Source organism: Varroa destructor, unplaced genomic scaffold (assembly GCF_002443255.2).
Source record: "Varroa destructor unplaced genomic scaffold, Vdes_3.0 BEIS01000001.1, whole genome shotgun sequence".
Classification (NCBI taxonomy): domain Eukaryota; kingdom Metazoa; phylum Arthropoda; class Arachnida; order Mesostigmata; family Varroidae; genus Varroa; species Varroa destructor.
The window spans coordinates 67985273-68006836 of NW_019211454.1; the positions used below are offsets into that span (position 1 = coordinate 67985273).

General features: G+C 38.6%; 2 protein-coding genes across 12 annotated transcripts; one reads left to right on the forward strand and one right to left on the reverse strand.

Annotated features, from left to right (window-relative positions):
- Positions 1–687: 687 nt before the first annotated feature.
- Positions 688–12376, reverse strand: LOC111242858 (acyl-CoA-binding domain-containing protein 6-like). Of its 6 annotated transcripts, XM_022787761.2 has the most exons (8): positions 12236–12376; positions 10649–10767; positions 9874–9951; positions 9507–9600; positions 5289–5414; positions 3982–4174; positions 3355–3527; positions 1202–1340 (listed from the first exon to the last, which is right to left on the reverse strand). In XM_022787761.2, the coding sequence occupies exons 2-7, from the start codon at positions 10765–10767 to the stop codon at positions 3394–3396; spliced, it is 744 nt and encodes a 247-aa protein (XP_022643496.1). In that variant the 5' UTR covers positions 12236–12376; the 3' UTR covers positions 1202–1340; positions 3355–3393. The 6 variants fall into 6 exon arrangements, with proteins under 6 accessions (XP_022643492.1, XP_022643494.1, XP_022643493.1 ...); XM_022787757.2 differs by lacking the exon at positions 3355–3527 and having other exon boundaries at positions 688–1340; XM_022787759.2 differs by lacking the exon at positions 3355–3527 and having other exon boundaries at positions 688–1340; positions 10649–10786; positions 12236–12375.
- Positions 12377–12556: 180 nt separating this feature from the next.
- Positions 12557–20996, forward strand: LOC111242866 (exocyst complex component 4-like; the record flags this gene model as incomplete). Of its 6 annotated transcripts, none has more annotated exon segments than XM_086977608.1 (17): positions 12557–12865; positions 13210–13377; positions 13801–13957; positions 14645–14814; positions 15064–15145; positions 15474–15784; positions 15922–16056; positions 16573–16952; positions 17407–17648; positions 18090–18218; positions 18461–18518; positions 18764–18834; positions 19309–19416; positions 19579–19648; positions 19980–20119; positions 20323–20543; positions 20895–20996. In XM_086977608.1, coding segments are annotated over 16 exon segments (2498 nt in total), but the record flags the coding sequence as incomplete, so codon positions are not given.
- Between the last annotated feature and the right edge of the window lie 568 nt (positions 20997–21564).

Consider the following 21564-nt stretch of genomic DNA (forward strand, 5'->3'; position numbering starts at 1 on the left):
TTTCGCTTTTCAGGCACCACGCTTTCGAATCTTATAGCTAACAATTGTCTTTTAATAAGAAACAATAGTTCGTGTCTTACGGCAAACAGGGGCATTATAAAATATCGGCATGGTTTATCACTTTGTTCTTAAAATTTCTTAGGCCGGGAAGATTTATAGTATACTTTCATGTATACGAACGAACGTCCGAAACTGAGACTAAGCATTACTTCAGAACCTTACCTAAAAGAAGCTTACATTAGGCCTATGCCTTCGCTGCCAATATATGCTGAAGATTCCAATAGTGCATTGAATACAGGTTAATTCAAACCATGTCGCCCGATTTTAACGCATAAATCTATACCCGTTAAACGGCGAGAAAAAAATCGATATTAGAATCTTGTTTGGTCTGTGTAAAAAGTTGTAACTTTGCTTCAGTTGCTCTCAGTAGCCACACAAGTTTGAACCACAACAGGTGCGCGAAGCTATGAGGTAAAACGTGTGTATCTGGGCTACAATCCCTTCTCAGTTGCATACAGCAAGCTAGGAACGCTCACGGAAAAACCGTCCCTCGATCTAAATGCGGCTATATGATTGCGCCGTCTGAATGTTTATGACGAAAATCGGACCGTGAACTAACCCAAACTGTCTAATAAAACGAGGAATATGGTAGCTAATAACTAAATTACATTTACAATAAAATAGCGATTTTATGTTACATTGCTTTATTTATTTAAGTAGCTTGCCATCAAATATATACACTAGGCAAGCAATGGTATGTACAAAACTCTTACACGCCTTCTTTACGAGAACATGTCATTCTGACTATTGCTCATCTTGCAGTGGGATTGGACTTTTTTTCCAGTTCTCGTAGCGTCCCAGCGATTCGGTCTTTCGCAAGTTTTTGCTGAACGGCGTCTAGATTTTGCGTTTTTACTTTCATGGTATTGATAAGTTTGTCCACAGGGCCTGGGTCACCATTGGTATTATCAGGAGAATCCCAACACTGCTGTTTCTTCGGCTGGCGAGCCAGATCGTCCATAGCTTTCCTTTTGGAGCCTTGTAAGTACGATCTCAGGCTGTTTACTGGGACGCAAGCAACAGGAATAGCTGAAACAGGCTTAAAGGGAACCGGGCCTAACGCCAGTTCCTCACAGTAGTTTGGAAGAAGCGTATCGTGAAGCATATAGTAGAATTTCCAAGTGGGTTAATACACTTTGTTTGACTGTAAGTGTTCGAGAGTTTTGTTAAGAATTTGCTTGTACCGATCTCGGACGCTAATCCACTTTTTCTTCGCTTCGGAACCAATCTCACGCCATCGTGCAACTTTCGTGTTTGTATCTCGGTAGTCCTCATGATATCTGCTAAACAAAAAAGAAGTTTCTTTAACTAAGGAAACTGACTCGTCGATCCGGAAGTTACCAGCGCAATGTCTACCATGCTCCGAAGACTGCATGCCGATCTGGCAATAACTGCTCGCATCCTCGTTGATCGTCATATCGATAGGTTCACAAATATCCATCGCAGCAGTTAACTTTTGCTAGCGATATTAGTTACGCGATCTAATACATACGCAACGTAAGTCAATATGATTGCTCTACAATCGATGCACTGCGAAATGATAGTTGGATGGCTGCAAAGTTCGCTTGGCGGTTTCCGTCGAATGACCTCGGTTTCTGGACAAACTGCCCGTGCTACGACTATCAGAACCACAAACTCACTTAATATATGAGAAATCAACTCTAGCTCGAGCTAAGGCCCACCCTCTCCGCAATTGTGCCTTCTCTCGTTGCCAGAGAGAAGCGTTCTTCCGAGTTGGTTTACTGCTGTGTCACAACCTGGCTACGCGGGATTAAGATCCGACTCAGTAAGAACTCTACTACTACGACCACTACTACTACTACCACAATAGCGAATAAAGTTTTCGAATGGTAAATTCCTTTCATTTTGCCTGCCTGTGATTCTAAAGATGTTCGCCATAGTTTAATAAAAACTACGACATATTGTAAGCAATGAAAAAGACCTGTTACGGTCTGTTAGGTTCAGGGGTAGAAATCAATTAATGCATAGTGAACCGCTGTAACTACACTTCGTTAAAATTGCCGCATGAGGAAACCGAGTCTGGAATATACCAATTGCGACTGGCTGAAATAATTAGCCGACCAGGCCCTATCTACTCACTTAACAAAATAGTAAAATCTTCTCAGAGTAAATAAAAGCCCAAGTAATCCTGTTATACTGTAATGGCAATATCATGCAAGTTCTACGTTGAGCAACTGACCAAAACGCCAGCAGCAACGGGCATATTAATAAATAGTTATGATTATTAGGTAATAGGCTGATACGAACCACTAGGACTAGCGAAATTAACTTACTCCAAAACAATAATAATTAGTCGATATGGGAACCAGACGAGACCTAGTGAGCAAATGGTTGTCACATATGCAGTGCGATACCGACAGTTCTTCCTGGTTTAAATCACTCCGTTTACGATTATAAAATAGGGTCGAACTGCTATAAGGAAGTAAATTTCGAATATATTTTTTCATAAAACAACACAGTCCATGTTAGTCTCTGTATGGCTTAAACCAACGAACGTAACTAGGATACGTTCAGAGATTTCTAACTTGACAGTGATTTACGCCTAGTCTACGCATATCTTTTGGGTAAACTAGGCCATTTATACGAGAATCGGCTAAATTACGAGTCAAGTATTTGATGTTACGGGACTGCACCTTTATATACCCGGCGCGTTTGCGAAACAAAAAACATAGTCTTTAATTTCAATGATTCACAATACTCTTTTGCTAATTGTTAACAAAATCTTTACAGAACACCAATACCACACATGGATGCAATAATTAATTCTCCATTACCATTGGCTTATCTCGCACTGCATGAAACGTCACAGCAGATGGGGCAACGTGTTAACGATGGCTTCTGTTGGTACCCATAAGCCTTATAAGTACTTTAGTTTTTTTGGACCCTGCCGCGTGTGACGCTTCTGCGAATCACTAGTTGGCCGATATTTATATATGCGGTCGTGCTTTGATAATTTCATCTGAGCTGTATACTAAATAGTCGTCGAGAATCTTTTATACGTGCAGATAAAATAGACAGTTTCGGACCGCGTATGCTGCGGAAACAATTGCCTCATCTTTGGTTTCTTAGTGCTTTCCGTAGGTAACTTCTATCTTTCATATTGAAACGTTGTGTTATAACTAAAACAACATCATTTAGTTTGCGTCAGAAAGCGAACGTTTCTAGTTTTTTTTTTTGTCGGCGTCGAATGAAAAACGATTTTATGTTATAGGGTATTAAAAGATCTCGACAGAAAAAGAAGAAATCGTACGCGCAGGGCGCCCATATGTGCACCTGTTGCGCCGTCGGCGGTCCTGGGTCGACTAGCAGTTGTCAGGTTTTTTCACGCGCCTTAAGGATTTGCTCGACGTCAGCGACGCAGTCGACTCCATCTTCGTCCTTAAGGGTGGGGTCTGCTCCACTCTTCATCAACAAAGCAACAACTTCGGAATGACTGCAATAGGATGCTGAAGGATAGATGTAACTATCAGGTATCATCCGAGAGTGACAGCAAAGGCATTTTTTGCTGAGATTTTTCTCCATCACAAGATTTTAACGTGTAATACCCGACATACACCTTTGTCACAAAACAAGTGGAAGTGCTTTCGTCTTATATTCATCACAGGGGCTCCTATGAGCGTATCGATAACGAATATTAGCTTTTTAGACGTTGGTTCGCATCGTCAACACGATATGTTGTGATATATGTCGTTTTGACGATGTGATAGAGCAGATGCCAATTGTACTCTTCTTCTTTAAAAAAAAAAGGAAGTTCTTATTCCTTTAGAATGGAGTCTGTCTAGTATAGGCATTTAGCCGAAATGGACTATCTGGTTTTTTTTCGGTCACTCAAGTTTGTCACTCGCCTAAAATAAAGCATTACCTTAGAAGTATAAATATAGCAACAATTGGCTCACTCACCGTAATGCAGTGGTGTCTGCTGAGCCGGATCCGTGACGTTGATTCGATCGGGAAACCTTTTGAGAAGTGCCTCTACTAATGCTAGATGCCCTCTGTCGCAAGCCCAATGCAAAGGTGTAAGACCGTCTTCGTCGACGGGCAAACTGTCGGTATCTAACAATTTTTCAACATACTCCACATTGCCTTCCTTTGCCTATACGCAATAAATAGAAGAAATATTTATAACACTAGCTTTTAATTAATAAAGAAAAATTACAGATATGTTAGTAACTAGCCCGGGGTTTGTCCCAGTTTGGCTGGCGGTCCCCTATTGCCCTAACGAGTGTAGGAGCGTAGGTTGTGGAATTAGGCAAGAAGAAATAAATTAGGAAAAAAAGTAGATAATTTTGTAGCTCAGTTTCCGCTGGTGTGATATTGTAGAAGGTAGCCTGCAGCTATACGAATGGATTTTCTGCGGATACAAAGGGTTGTACCAAGTTGAGTGAAAAGCAATGGTACACTCGCACGGCCGCTAACAGCGCAGAACAGCGGCAATGTTTGGCTCAGGTTCTACTGCAGTGGACCAAACACCAAAAAAAAACAGGCAATTTTAAGCTAATCTATATGTATAAACATGACTGGTTGTATATAAGGTGCGCTAAAACTAAGCGTGGCGTTAATCTTACGTATCTTCTAATAAAGTATCCTAGAAAACTGTTGATCGGACTTCATCAAAAGAGGGTCATCGATATCGTACAATGTAGCTTTGATTAGCTACATAAAAACGAAATTTGAAAAAGTATGTTATTTATGACACACGACGAAACATAAAGCAACCTATCATGTTATATATTTACTAAGCTTTACTTGATAATAATAATATAGATAGATCGCTCTGTATACATACGCAGCTTCTAAAAGCAAACTTCTAAAAGATACATTGAAACTGCGATCTTGGCAGAAAGCCACGTTCTTATAATAATAACTTAAAATAGCTTCAGTTGTACAACACGTTTGAATAGACCATGAATTAATCTAATGCAATGCACTTCCTACAATTGATAATACGCTTACTTTGGGCTTTTTGATTTGACAGGACTACCCGATAAGACAATAATCATGCCGAAATAACATGTTAATTTTGTCTAGATCTATAAAGTTAAAGCATAAAGTCTATACTGTATAGGCACAATACTTGTATCGGGTAGCTCAGTTTTTTATTTAACAAATAACTTAACCCGTGCTTGTATGAAGATACTTCGAGTAATATGGGGTTACTGCTAAAAAAAACTACCGCTTTGTAACAATGTAACAGAAACAAAACGGACCCAGTCAAAGACCGTTTTCGATCTATCCTCGATGCACGTTTCCTGGTTTAGGGGTGTACTAACGGAAATTCCAAAGCCGCCGCCAATTTCTTTGCTTCTGCTTGCTTCGGCCCCATATTTGGTTTCCTGAAATAGTTAGGTAGTAAATAAAAATGATGCACATAGCTTTAGTTAGCTTACTAGTCTGTTGGCTTTATTTTTTCTTCTATATAAGCATGTGTTTAAGATTATGGTTCAAGGAGTCCGCAGTAGATTCGATTTAAAGTACCAAGTCAACCCTTTTTGCTGCTGGACCTAAACCTACCTTTGTCAGCCTATACCCCCGCCTTTTTGCCCGCACCATATAACGAATTGCTAGAATTACAAGAGAGGAAAGTATTTGTATTCATGCTTGAGTTTAGCGTCAACTAGTACGATAAGACGGGATCTAGGTAGGCAATGAAGTGGGGCTGGCAACTCTAGGAATAGTGAGCCTGCCGGAAACAAAATCTCTCGTAATTCATAGAACGATTACGTAGCTTTTCCACAATGTATTCAATAATAACAATCTAGTGCGCCGGTTTTTTTTCAAACATAGTCGTACCAGAAAACTTGCTTTATTTACGAACTTTAAACAGTGCAAGACGGGTAGCGAACTAAACAGTGTCTTTTTCTGCGGGTTTTTCCAGTGTCTTTCTCCCGACCTAACGCATCCTTTCGACAGATGACAACTAATGTGGTTCCTCTGCATTTCCCAAAATAAATTAAGCATAAGGCTCTTTAGCTAGTTCAACAAGCTTTACGAGTCGATACTTTCTTACGCAACTTTCTGATAAAATGGAAAGTGTTAGTAAATTTTTTTATTTTCTTCAAATACACACACCCATATACACCACTGTGTTTTTAATCGGATAATTGATACAACAAATACAATAACACTGACACAGGAAATGTATATATATATATATATATATATATATATATATATATATATCCCATTGATAATCTCTCAATCCTTAAATTTCCTGCACTGGTTCAATGTATCACTTTAATATGAAAATCAGCCGGACAAGCTTAGGCCATACGTTCTGCATTATCGAATCCGTATTGTTTAATCGGCTATTTATGAAAGAAGCACATTACATACGGTACGTGATATGTTGAGCTCCAGTCAAGCAACGCCAAAGAATGAACGCTTGTTTTAGCCGGATAGTAAAATTTAACCTGAAGTTTTATATAGCTTTTCTCCGGAATCGTCACCGCGGTGACGACGTAAATGGGGCGGCAGGGGAAATGAGAGTGCTACTAAGTCTGCTGGCTTAGCATGGATCAGAATTAGGTTTCACTAGCCAAGGACATTGGCTCCGTCGATGAATACATTGTGCCGCCGAGCTACAAAGGTCATTTCAGGTATAAGCAGGTTCTGATTCATTCCGGTCGCTAGGAAATCTTGATAAAAAGTCCTGAGTCACCATTTCGGAAAGGCCAGCTTTCTAAATAAATAGTAGAGAAAAATTTTCCATCCTAACTACTACTGTTTTTTCAGCACCTTTTTCCTATGAATACACACGAATTCAGGTTGCCATGCATCTTCCTGTCAATGCCACTCTCCGCACTCTATGACAGACTCTAGCCGTACTTTTTTGGCATTATTAATGTACATATATCTCAAATTACCGATTTATGTAAAATGAATCGCAATTTAATTATTGTTGTAAACTTTGTAAGCGGTAACCATGTCGAGCATTTTCGAGCAATCTAGTATTTTTTCTCTTTCAAAAAAAACAGTGTTTGGAAAATACCACTTTAATTTCGCAACGACGTATTTGGTACCGAAATATCACAATATAATATTCAACGTAAAGGATGTTATGAATATTAACTTCACTAATCGATCACTTCAGGTAACTGTTTACTTGGCTAGAAGTAGAATAGCATAGTGGATGAATTGGCAAAAAAATTCGGTTCATCTGTCGTCACGGGTAGCTTCAATTCACGGGTAACTCAATTTGCTACATATATATAAAAATTTGGGTCAATATATATATATATATATATATATATATACGCCCAAACAAATGCCCTTGGAAGTGTTACGCGTTGAGGCATATACGTGACATAAAATTTGTTTACATTATTACACTGATCTTATATAGCCAGTTATATAACAAGTTCTATTTGCGTACGACAAACTTTGATTGCGCATACGAAGCAATTTGGATGTAGTGCAGAATGACTCTTTCGACAGAAACTCCATAGGTCATTGGTAACTCAATTCTAACACGCGTAGTAGTAGGAGAATGTTTTTATTTTCTTGTTGATTGAACGTATCAATTGGTTCCATGTAAAACGTGAATAGCACAAATAAACAAACTTCCTCGCGATTAACATCCGTGGCATGTACAGGCTTACAGAAGGCTCAGTGGAGCTTTAGGGGACACACCAAAAGATGCCGAATAAGGTGTATAGTGCATGAGGTGTTCTGCTATTTAGGCTTCCAATCTAATCAGAACTGCAGTGGCACTCGTTGTAATATAAAACTGCTCACTCTTATTATATCTGGCGCCCTACATTACCCTACTGATTAGTTTACTAACTAAGTAAATCGACCCAAAATCTGTCGGATACGGCCTGTTAGACGGTTTATCGGTTTGATCGGAGACTTGACATGTGTTTATACTTACTGTTATGTAATGAATTAACATCGCCCATTAGGCAAACTGACACAAAATATTTTCGATAATATATCCTTTTGTTTTCCGGTCGCTATTCTGTACATATGTTCATCATATGTAATTATAGTCTTCTCTAGCCTAGCATTGTGAAGAAGCCTGAGCAGAGTGCAGGCTGCAATTCGCGTGTCGAAAAAGCTATAAAAAACTTGAAAATTTGCTATCAATCTATACGATCTTTTTACTTCTAGAACAGAAAAGCTTTAGTCAAATGCTTTTCATTCTGGTCGTCTCACATGCAAATAAAGGTTTCACAAGATCGAGACGTAGTAATATTGCATTTGTACATTATTAATTACGACCATGATTAAAAAATCACGACCTGAATGTATCGCTGCAGCATCAATAGTTGTGAAAATTATTGCAGCTCAAATTAGGATTGTCCAGTGTTGCTCTTTAGAAATCGTCGCATAATATATTGCGATCTAAAGAGCGGAGTCTACTGAGTTCCTCGTGCGAAGCGTTCTAAGAACTTATTTTCTCTATATATATATATATGTTAGGTCGTGTAATAACCACTATCTTCCTAGCGGAGCAGGCCGGGATTTTTGTTTTGGCATAGAACGATTATGTCGAGAGAACTGCTCGACGAGTCCAAAGAAAGCACCTGTAAACCTCAAATAGCAAAAAACTCGTTCATTCGCCGAGTATGATCATCGAGCGTTTGACTGGCGTAACACATCTTGAACCAATGGCATTTAATCAATCCTCCCTCAAACGGAAAATTTTTTTACGTTCATAATATTTTCAAGACCACACACCGACGAATTCTGTTAGCATATTCAATAGAGCATAGAGGTGAGTATCAGCATCAGTTTAAGCTAATTTTGAAGAAAAATCGATAAATGTTTACAAAAATAGCTTCCAAATTCTAGAAAAATAAGTTCCTCTCTTCGGAGTTAATCTTCATACCTAAAATGCTGTATTTAGCAGTTCAATGAAAACTTTCTACAGATTATTTTTAAATAACTTTACCTCAAGAAAACTTAGTTAGCTAGCTGTATAGAATTTCATTAGAAGGGAAATAATAAGCTTGTGCATGACAAATCTGCTAAAGTCCTTTATTACGATTCAAATGTGTGAGAGCATTGCTACTAAAAGGGCTGTATAGTGGTTACAGGGACAACTCACGGTTTCTACGATAGATTCTGCGCTGGGCCGAATAACAAACAACTTTGAGATAACTTTAGCGGGGTACTGCAAAAAGTGTGAGCATCTATGCTATATTTGGCAAGATATCAAGCATTAAGGTTATTGAGCCCACTGAAGTCATTGACTCCATGGAACACACTACAATTTCCATAGGGCCTTCAGAAAAACTTTAGTTTCAGAGTACTAGATCTGTATTCAGTTGTTCAAACGGCCTAATCTTATGGCAATGGTTGAAAGAGCGAGGAGTCGCTGACTCGAGCCCCACTATGGACATATATAACGGCACATGAGTGATTAATTAACTGAAGTACGTTAACCTTACAGAAAGGTACAAACGACATAATATGGAACTAACCTCACTGAATTCTGGATCTAACTTCTTCACGAGGGCAATGTACTCCTGCATGGCCAAATCCTTGGAAACCTTTCCTAGAGCTTTCCAGGCGTCCCTGTGAGCCAAGCGAGATCGCCAGTATCAGAATTTCTTAAAAATGCACATGTTTGAAATATCTAAACGTCTAAATTGGTGTACAAATGCAACGATACATAACAATCAAGACATCCGTGAACGTATGATAGGACCTGTCATTCGCATCTCTGGGCTGGGCAGACGGCTAGCCACGAAGCGCACGAAAGGTTTTACACACAGGGCAAAGGTCGACTCAGGAAATAAGAATTATTCGAAGTTAACGCGAACAAAAGACACAACAGGGCCTACCCACCATTTTTGTTTGTTTTTAACATCGAACCATCTTGACGGCCGATCCGTAGTACACGGACCTTCCGTAGCTTGCTTGTATCTGGAAAGACAAACAACAGCGGTGCGAAACTGGAACGTTGTTCTATGAATAAGTATCGCACAGGCACACTAGAGATTATCATAAGTAATTTAATGATATTACTGGCTACCTTCTTAAAGCGGTGTTAAAAGAAATTTTCTACTTTTCGACAGTATAATCAGCACTGGATGTGTTACCCCTTCCCAGCAAAGTACCATCAAGCCCATTATTCGTTTTGATAGTATTACGCGTATCGTACCGTAATCCTTTCTAGAACGCCTCCCTGACTAGACTATGGATTTTTTTCGATGATGGTATTTGAGATGACCCCAAACGGATATAAGGGATTTTTAGTGCTTCTTGTCGGCATGTCTTTTTTTTGTATTACAACCAATTATTTCAAAGTTACCAACCCGGATCCTCATAAATTTGTTCTATCGACTAGTTGGAAAAAGTGACAGGCGTCATCGAATTTTGAGAGTTGAAATCCTTTTTCTTCTCTGTCTCTGCAAATCTGGCCATCCGAATCTACACGACTCTGTTTTTAGCCAAGAGCTAAGGCGAAGGACAGGATACTTTGGGGTGGGTTGATGACACTGATGTAATGCATATGTGTCATCTCCCGTCAATTGAACACTTGTGCTGCCTCAACAAAATTTTAGGACATCCCATATCGTATATGGGAAAACTTTTAATTTGCCTCGCTGAATGCACATACCTTGCATATAGGTAAAGAGCATTAAAGGAATCGAGTTTGGCAGCAAATCCCACAACACGACGAGAGGCTTCGTTGAACTGTATTTCCAATTCAGAAATGGCAATGTCATCGTCTTGCATCTGTAAAATTATATAATCGCTGTTACATAAAACAAGTGTTATTTTTAACCGGAGCTTATTTAGCATTAACTAAGTATAAAGTAAATATTTTCCAGGTATTACATTTGTTTTAATTTTTGTTTCGTTATAAATTGAGTCATTTGCCTAAACCATTGACTGGCCTATTTGGCATGTTGAAGCTGATTCTACATGTTAAGACGAGAATTTTGTCGTGTGTACGACCAATCTCATGCACAACAAGAGGTCGACATCGACTACGCGATTGTTCTTATGGTATTTGGCCAATAAAGTGAAAAATTATGTTGTTAACAGGTGTAGCTTTCAATAAATAAATAGAATAAAAAAAATTTTGATTTTGTCTTTTCAGGCTACAGGGTAGATTACAACTATCCGTATCTCTACTGATTTATTTTTCTAAGCTGCTCCGCCTGTCCTTTTTCTACGAAATCTTTTAGATACATATAAAAATATGAACAGTATATGCTACACACCGGTTTTAAAATGGCAATTTACTGGAAATATGATAAGACTATGTCGTGATTATTTTTCCCAAACGAGTTAAGTTTCCAATAACTGAATACCTCTTTTAAAGCAACCCTCCTGAGTTTGTACACAATGAATCTATGGTAGCGCTATTTTCAGCCTGGAAAAATTGTCTTTGTTGCTCCATGGGGCCTCAAGGCCCTACGGAAAGGTTTTGGTGTACTCTGTCATTCCCTGTACTTTCCTTACTTCCTGTACATTCCTTGTGCTTAGCTAGCTATGTTCTCAAAGAGGTCAGTTTGATAGAACCATAGACCATATAGCACCGTTGTTTCTTGGACATTGTTACAAACAAGGATGGATCGAAAACAGTGGCTTCCCTTTAGCCCAATGTGTTATAGGAATATAGAAAAAATATTCTTTCTTAACCGCTTTGAATGCCTACCTGAGCAGTTCTTACGATTCTTAAGCGAAACCAATTTCGTCTCAGAGTAAACAAAATATTTCATATATATATATATACACCCGTCGTAATGTTGGCTAATGAACAGCACCAGCCGGTACACAATTAGCTAAGTTCGGGTTCGTTCTCTCTGCCTGTAGTATGGAATAAGCGATAGAGCTGGGGACTTGGAAGCAGAATGTTTGCAACTCTGATCCGGTTGGTGACATGCAAATGGATGCAGCCTTATACTGACGAAGTACTTAACAAAGAAAATTATTGCTGTAATTTGAATTTTAAGACTTATATTGATGTCGACTTGAATGTCATGATCAGTTTTGAATATTTCTAGCAATGCACATATTAGAAAAAGCCGATCGTTGTCTAAAACTCGTTATGAAATTAATCGGTTGACTTATTTCTCTTCTTTTTTAGCAAATAACCGTCAAATCAAAGCTGTCACATTTTCCGTCCGCAATACTTTGCGCAACGCCTGGCAGTTTGAAAATATGTATAGACTAAATATTTCAGGGTAGTTCTTACCTTTTCGCTTTGTGCCAATTCACACGTAAATCTAAACACACCTGACACTGCTGTTGTACAAAATATATTTATTAATTATTATATTAAAGAGAAAAAGGAGAAACGATTTAAATTGGAATATTCAACATACTACAATGTGAATGGCCAAAACTTTTCCGCGCCTCCGAACGTTAACACCGAGTTCCGTCAAATAGTGTCTGGGTTAAGCACTGGAATAAGGATTAATAACTTTAACTATAAGTTAAAGCTGGCGTTGCATTTCGAAGTAGAACATGCATGTGAAAATCTTTAAATGAATTCGTATATGACAGAGACTCTCCGATTAGTGATTTTTTTTGCGGCCGAGCACTGAACGACAATATTTATTGAGATCCGGAATTTAATGATGAATTGTAAACAAACAGTTAAATCACCTGTGCTCATCTGTCAGCTGTGAATTTAACTGTAAACTTGTCCAGAAATGAGGTTACATAGAGCTTTTCAATAGATGTTTGAACGCTAAATATGAGTGAAACCTAAAACACGAGCAACTGTTAATATAATTCTAAATAATATTTTCAACAAAGGCTAACTATCAACCCATATAGTTGTGAGCGTATGGGTGCGTAGAAGGTAGACCAGCATCTAAAGGCTAGTTCTATATTTTGGTATCAGTGCTATGTTTAGTCATTTATTTTTCCCTCTTATCGCATTGTAAAGTATGTTGTTCTCATACAATCAATACTTAAATACATGCTACAGATGTAGTGTTTCTGTATAGCAAGGAAAAGCAATTTGGTCTATGCGGCCACTAGCGTCAGTAGACGGACCAATATTTATGATTTATTTTGCAATAGCTCACAAGGAATATCTTGTCATTAGAAATAGGTTTATAGTATTGTTGAACGCAATATTTTAAAACCAATAAACACAAATAAGTGTTTTCTGGAAGATATCATTGCTATTGTATTTGATAGTCGTAAATACAATTTCAGCAACGTGTTGTTCAGCGTTGAGATAAGTTCATAGACGTTCATTAGGATGTCGATGGTCAGCGGGCCAACACGTCCACCGCGCTCGTCGAAAACTGCGCGCGAATCTTCCGCAAGCGGACTTATATCTGTTATTCGTACCCTCTCTTCAAGCCAGGATAATGACGACAGGTGAGCGATTGCTGGTAGTTCTCCCAAAAAAATGTCTTCCCTATTTCACGTCAGAAATTAAAGCCTTTAAACACGTCTTCATACGGTAGTAGCCTTAAGGGACAGACATATATGCCAGTCATGATACAAAACTTCACTCATCCCATTTCTGAAGCACCATGTCGTTTTCAGTGGGAACTAGCGTAATAGAAATTTGTTGCTCAGCACTATGCTGAATATTATCCTGTTTCTTTGAACCCGGGTAGTCCCTTTGCATCGACTGTTTTACAAAGCACCATTTGCTAAGTACTAAACTAATTTTTTTTGTCAGCGCTTCTCCACATGTATGCCTCATTGAAGAACGGGTTCAAACGGTTGTTGCATCAAATAAGTCAAATAATGATAGATTTAATGCTATCGACAATGTCTTTTAATTATATGCAGGGACCGTGAAAAAAGCCGTCTTGAGAAAGAGTTCAAGCGCTCGGATCAACGCTTGGACCTTCTCATCGAAAGCCAAAGGGATGCTCTGACTAAGGCTATGCAAGATTTCAATAAGATATCTTCCAGAATTACTTCTTCTAGAGATCGCATAAAACAGGTACTAATAAGTTAGCCACAATATTGCGAGATATTTTAACTGCAGTATAGATCTTAATTTGTCAAATGTAGACAGTATTCTGTCCAAAATACACAACGCACAAATCGTTATATCATATAGAAAGCTTAGTTGACTTGATTTTTACGATTTCTAGTAGATAAGTGTGATGACAAACGTCATGTCTGAGAAAATTAATTTTTTTCGTCAAGGCTATAAAATGTAGATTACTGATGGTGGCTTATTTCGCGCATTCTGCTAAGGAAGTGGTCAAGGGTGTGTTGAATCAAGTCAGTACGCATATTGTGGTGAGATTTTCAAACAGCGGCAGCTTGGTTGCGTCCTTTCAGAGCACAGGAAAATATGGAATCAAATAGCCAACTTGTGAGTCATGCAATTCAGTTGAGGCCTAAACTTCTTCAGAAGCAAGGGTACGATGGTAGGAGTTATATTAGAATAAATACAGATCTAGCACCAAGGATAGAGGAAGGTGTGAATTTTGTGGATAGTACTGCAGTTGAAACCGAAGCCGTACACTGAGGTGGGAAATACCTTGAAGTAAGGATTGTTCGCTTAGAAAACGTTTTATTACGAACCTGTTACATGTATTCATTTACCACGCAGGTGGGTGGTAGTGAGAAGCGAATAATGGAATTGACTGTTTTATATATTTGTATGGCGTGCATCCAGGTGAAACAAAAATTGCAGACTGCTCAGGTTCTTCTGCAGTGCAAACGCGATGAGCTTCGACGTCTTTGGTTAGAGTCAGTTGAGCATTCGCATGTGCTTCATTTGCTTGAACAGATAGAAGGTCTGAACTCTGTACCACACAAACTCGACAACAACATTTCGCTAGCTAGGTGAGCTCTTTGGTGGCATTCTGTAACGGCCCATCCTAGTTTCATGTGGCTGCATTATTTGATGAATATTACGAACTGTATAATATCCAGTTTTTGAATGCTTATTCATGCCAAATATCTTTGAAGTCCGTTCTACCTCTTATATTCTATACTGTTCAGTGGAGTTTCTGGATAGATCTAATTAGCTTGAGTTTACATAGCCTAATTTCTGTATGTAAACTATATATCATGCTTCACACCTTGTCACAGGTATCTACAAGCTACAAAGGATCTCATGAAGAGTGTAGCACTGCTCGAAGGAGAGCTCAGCGGAGTTGACGCTCTTAGGGAGGTAATGGTAGAGATTTCCACGGAGGAAATCGACATATAGATCATTATATATCAAATCCAGATCTGTATAAGGTCGTAGGCTTCTCAAGCAGTCGTGTCAGTAGACAGGAATAATATGAACACAGTTTGATATGTGTTTCTGTGCGTATTTTCTGATCATTGAGGTTCAATTTTTTTCATCTCTAAAAGTGTTTTTGCAAGTTTGCGGCTTTACATTATGCTTGAGATTTAGCAAAATAAGCTTATCGGTTTATAAAAATCTACAAACAAATTTACATACATTTCATTTGGAGTTGTTTAATCATAGTTGCCTTTATTATTTCGCATAGGTCAAGGATAATCTCCAGCAACAGAAAGAGCAACTACACGAAACGCTTATGACAGAACTACAGCGGCACCTATACGAAGAAGTTTCACGCGACTGCTTGGACGCCTTCCGAAGGAGCGGCAAAATTCCAAATTCGAAGGCAGAGCATGTTGCTACCCATCGCTTGCTGGTTTCGATCGAAGACGCAGAACTTCTCAAGCTTGAGAAGATAGCTGGATCGGAACGACGACTCGATTCTGAACGACAGATTGTCATCCTTGTTAGATGCCTTGTACTATTGGCCAAAATTTCTGAAAGTGTCGAGATGATAAGGTGTGCTGGTTACATTAAATAAATATATTTAGTCCATTATAACGCTTGCCGTGCTGTTGATTGTGATTTCAGTTCTACTGTTCTTATGACTTGAATGCAGTGTGTTGCGTTATTAACTTTGATCTGATCCTTTTTAGAGAACGATGCCAAGGCCACTTATTTCATGCGGTCTCACGAACGACAACTGCCGTTCTGGAAGGTGGAGAAGGACCTGAAAGGTTATTGCAGCTGCTCGAACTTATTTTTGCGCAGTTTCTTATCATAGAACAGAGGTGAGCTCTTTATAAACACGACACTATTATACGGTATATGTGTCCGCTAACCGAAAATTTACACTCGTTTCCTCTAGTCGGTTAAATATTTGGTGACTCGATTTTGTTTGGCATACTTATCATGTATATAGCTTTCTTTTTTCAAGAAGCTTTAACTGAAGTTGTTTAAACACGATCGGTTTCAACAGAGTAGGATTTATATAATCTGGGCCGATCAGTGTGGGGCTCGGCCTCGAAGTCGGGACATTATTATGAGACTACTATCCAATAATTCTCAATTCGACTCTTATACGTAATTTCAACAATCCGTATCCTCAATGGAGAATACTATAAACTCTTTAAAGGTATCTGTTAAGGCCACCAAGTTATTGGATCGGTGTTATTTCGTTTGGATTTATCACTGCGCCGGATGAACCATTTTCCAAGCGTCTATCTCTATCCAACAAGCCTACTATGTGCACTGCTAGTTTCTCTATACACTAGTAAGTCAATGATTGGCCTTTGTGTGATTTGTAGGCATCAGCTGGTCCTTTCACATCTTTCTCCTCACGTTGTTTCCGAGTATGATGAAGAAGGCAATCCGATACCTCTTCTCTACTCGATGGAAGACATTTCGTCGAAGATGCAGCACGTTCTCACTACACTACTCAACACGTATCTAGGAGCAACGGGTGGCCGACAAGAAGTGCATGGTGGTTTTGGCACGTCTGCGGGGGATAATATGGACGTGAACCTTTTTTTTTTGCGCAAAAGGCCCTTTGTGACAACAGTTAATCCTACTAAGCAGCGTAAATTTACTTTGTTCAAATTTGACAACTCGCAGCTGGCCATTTCGAAGAGCAGCTATCTCCAGGAACAACAGCAGCAAGGTAGCAACGGAGTTGTCATAGAGAAATGTGAGTCTATGTCCATGTTTTACAAGTATATATTATTTACAACATCAAGCACATTGATGTAGCTATTTTTGTAAATAACAAATAAGTGCCAAACATAACCGATCATTGAGTCTCTATGCTATAAAATCATGAGGTCACCGAGTCTCTAATCAGCTTTAGATTTTTAGCCACAAAAAGGCCGCATTGACGTAATTACTGTAGAATGGAAAGAAGAAAGGAAAAACTTAGCCCTATGGCTTACAGATGAACTTTAGTTGATTTGGGCCGGCAATAATTTTAGCTGTTATCTTGTAATATTGATAAATGCCAACACAGCATTATGTGGCAAATAGTGGAGATTTTGCAACAATTCATTGTGTTTTACAAAGCGAGGCAAATTTGTCTACTACCGGTAGCGAATAAAATTATGAAGTGTCCACATAAAAGAGAACGAGGTTAACCTGTGTTACTGCAGCTACGGATCAAGGAGCCGCCCTCGGGCCGACCCCATCACCGTCTGCTCCTGGCGGGACTGCGGGAGGAACCGGTTTGTGGGAACAGGTCGTGTGTAAACCGTCGTTCAAGAATATCAGTTATATGTACAGGCCAATGTTGCGTTTTGTCGAAAGACTCGATGACGCTGAACGAAGTCCACTGCAGATCGTTCTCACGGCGGCTGTCAAGGAGTTTCTCGCCATGGTCAACGATGAACTGCAGGTTCGGTAACTTATCATGTTCTTGCAAAAAGTTGGCAATTGCTTTTCTTAATCGTAAAGATCACAGTTAAACTTTCAATCCAAGTGTAGTGATTTGAAGTCCATTTTGAAGCTCCCCTTGTTAACGATGTTACCCCGAACTATTGCACGTATTTGTTGAAATATAAGTGGAGCTGATACTTATCCTTAAATACATCTCATGTGTGGCTGTTTTTCGCAGTTCACATTTAATTCAATTACTGATTATTTAGTACTGCTTCAGGCTCCTGTTGAGGCAGGTGCTACTAGCCTTTCAGAAGCTTTAGATGGTAGTAAAACAATGGTAATCTTGTCTTTAAACCTCGTCAAGGTTGCTATTCTAATGAGGGCATAGGTATGGATTTCGACGACAATTTGCAAGAGACTGTGAGTGCAACTATCATACAATTTTCATATCTTGCAGACCGTGGTGGAGCAGTCAGCGAAATCATTGGAGGAATTCCGTGTGGTAACCGATGCAGAAGTTTTAAAGAGTCTAAAAACGACTCGACCAGTTCTCCAGAGCTGTGTAGCCATCGATGGTATTCTGCAGGTAATGTGTTTGTCTATAACATATTCTAATATACTAGTCAGTTCCTTCTAACTTTACATAACAAAATGTATCCTGATCGTATATTTTGTCACTTATTAAAAATTACCGTTGAATTCACTTCAAAATCTATGGTTTATACCTAATTAACGTTTGACTAAGCCGTATGGAACCATCTAAAATATCATTTACATACAGGTGATTGTGGAGAACACGTGAACTGAAGATATTTTTGTTCCTTGCAGGTTCTTAAAGAGCATGCCAATGATCTTCCTCAGTTCGCTTCCGAGTTCGTTGAAAAAGGTAAGTCTGCATAGATGTTTAGGTCAAATTTTGCTTCTATTCTATTTTATCACCATTGGCTTGTTTTAGAACCAGAATACTGAGTGCGAAAAAGGCCTTAATAAAATACTTTTATTTGTATCTTTCTTGATAATGATTGTGTCGAGATATATCAAGACTTATGCCTATTTTCGCGACTTGATCATCTTCTGTTTACATCACTAGCATGGATGTGACAACTTCTTTGTATGCGCAATTCGTTGCAGCATGTGACGTTATGAGAAGATACAAAGATATCGCCGAGCACACCTATCGTACGATTGTACCGCCACAAGAGGTAAAGTTGAGCTTCATCATGACTATGAAACTTACTAGGTTAACTTAACTTTGGGAGCCATATTTTAAATTTGTCATATATGATCTTACTTCCCCATGTAGTTCACTGTATTGAGTAACTACAATAAACAGTTTTTATTCACTAAAACATGAGCAGCAGTGCGATTTGGTTTGAGCGCGTGTATTACGCTGGATAGAATTCTTTCCTATTATACTAGCGTTTTTTTTATAACCAATCTTTTTAAATAAGCTTTTCGTAAGTTGTAACTCTTAAGAGAGTCAATTCTTAATATAAGTTTTGGAGGAAAAGGCAATTTAGTTCATTCGTATAGTATACAATCGATTAGTTTATAAGGGTCCGTATGGGTGAGTTCGTAATTTAGGGCCTGAAAGTTGAATTTCTTTTTTTTTTTTTGAAAAAGGGTGACGCAGACTGTTTTTTTTTTAATATTTGTTTATTTCGCGCTGGGAACAGGTGCGCCAGACGAACAGCAATCATTGGATATCGGATCCAGACATCTGCCGTTGTTTAATGGGTTTACCCAATTGGATTAACCTCATTGACGATGTCGAACACGAAGAGGTATGAATAAACAATTAAATCTCAAAAATGCAAGGAAGAATCAAAGGATTTAAATTTCTGTGATATTTATTGCAAAAATTGTTAAAATTGAGACTTAGATTAATCAGCTGTTATAATTCTATAGTAATTCTATATTCTGCTTGATCTATGTTTTCTTAATAGCTCGAAGAGAGTCCCGAAGATATCCGTCTTCGCAACCAACAAGAGGTCTCGATCCTTCTTTCGAATTTAGGTCAGAAGAAAGATATACCATCGACGGAGATTTTTAGCAATGTTAACGATCTCAAGATGGTAGCTCACATGCACGAGGGACTTGAATGGCTTAGTATACGCACACAAGGTATATATGAAGTGTGATAATTCTATGCTGATCTTACTTACTCAGCTATGAAATACCTTTTCTTGTAAGAAACTTGTGCTTAATTTTAACCGTTACATGTTGTTAGGACAGACAAAAACCAATCTAGTTTATACATCTAGTATATACAGATCATCCAATGATGTATGGTTAATAAGCTTCTCATTAATAAATGCATGCTGTACACATGCATGATTGCTCACAGAAATGTGTGATGCTCTGAAGTGCGGTAAGGATAATCCAGCCGAAGATAACAATCTATCAGAAGCGTTACGGAAACTAAAGGAATTTGCGACGGATCTACAAGAGAAAGCGAATACCTGCTTGTTGCTTCTACATCTCGAGGTAAACGCCACGAAAACAAATCTGTTACAAAGCTTAGAGTATAATGTACTCGAATCACACTTCAATTTGTTTACAATAGATAGATTAATATGTATAATTGGCATATTTTACTGAAATTATTAACAATTAGAGTTTTTTTTAACAGGCTAGCCTTGTAGCGCAGCTTCGTAACTCGTACGACTATTTGGATATGTGACATTTAGGTCCGTGTGCACTGCTTCTACTATCTATTACCGCTCGTGGCCGAAGGCCATTTCACCACAGCAGTGGGAAGTCTTGGAGGTGGCAGCACGAATTCGCCAGATGTAGCTCATGGCGGCGGTCATGGAACCCAAGATACCGACCGACAGGTTTTGGACCTTGCCGCTGACCTTTCACGGATCGAGGAAGCACTTAGCAATGCTGTTCAACCTCGTAAGCACAAGTATGTAACAGTTCAGAAGTACAAAATAAAACATTACTTGGCCAATAGTTTGCAAACAGCGTTCATGCATACCAAATACATTTTTTAATTGAGTTTCTTTACAATTTTGTAAGCAACGAGTTTTCAATTGGTTTTTCTTAAAACTAATTGGATTCCTTCGATAACTGACGATAGTCACTTACCACCACGTAAGCTTAAATGATAAATCTTCGGGCTAGTCACGTATCAGCGCGTTTGTAGCTTAGGTGCTAAATCGAAACATAGGAGTTTCGTTAAATTGTTTTCCATTTATGAAAAACTTTACGTTACCAATTGCTTTCTAACAATTTTTCATATAAAAACTTTATTTAGGTATGTCTTCGAAGGCCTGGGCCTGGTTATAGCAGTTATCTTAATGAATGCTGTCCCGCAGATTCATCGTATCAATGAACTTGGAGTAAAGCGCATTTGCAGGTGACCTTACTTATATCTTATATTGGTACACTGTATATACCATATATCTGTCAAATAACTTCATCAAAGTAAACATATGTAGGTTGCCAAATTGAGCAAATCGTCTTTCACCGACGTCTCGCAAACATTGTGCCTACACGTTCTAACAGTGTATTATAAGTGTTCATTTAAGAGATCGTTCCTAGAGGCTTGGCTTTAAGGCTTTGCCTAATACGACAGCCTAATAAAAACATGTTAAAGAAAGGCACACCAGTCAGGGTCTTAAATATAATGTGAGCTTATAACCGGTGTATTACAATATATACTTGTTAAGTACTCTTTTTAGACACCAACTTATTCGCACAGTACATTGAATTCACTAGCAATCGTTGTTATCATATAGAGCTCAAATGGCGAAAAAATACTTGATTGTAATTCCCGTCTACTGTCATCTATGGATAACTACCTGTTAGTATGGCTTCCTAAAGTTACTTCGAAAAATACAAAGCTCGAAAGCCGTTCTGTTATGACGTGACGGTTTAGTGATATGAGCCTATACCATCGATGTCCGTAGAAACTTCTTTTATAT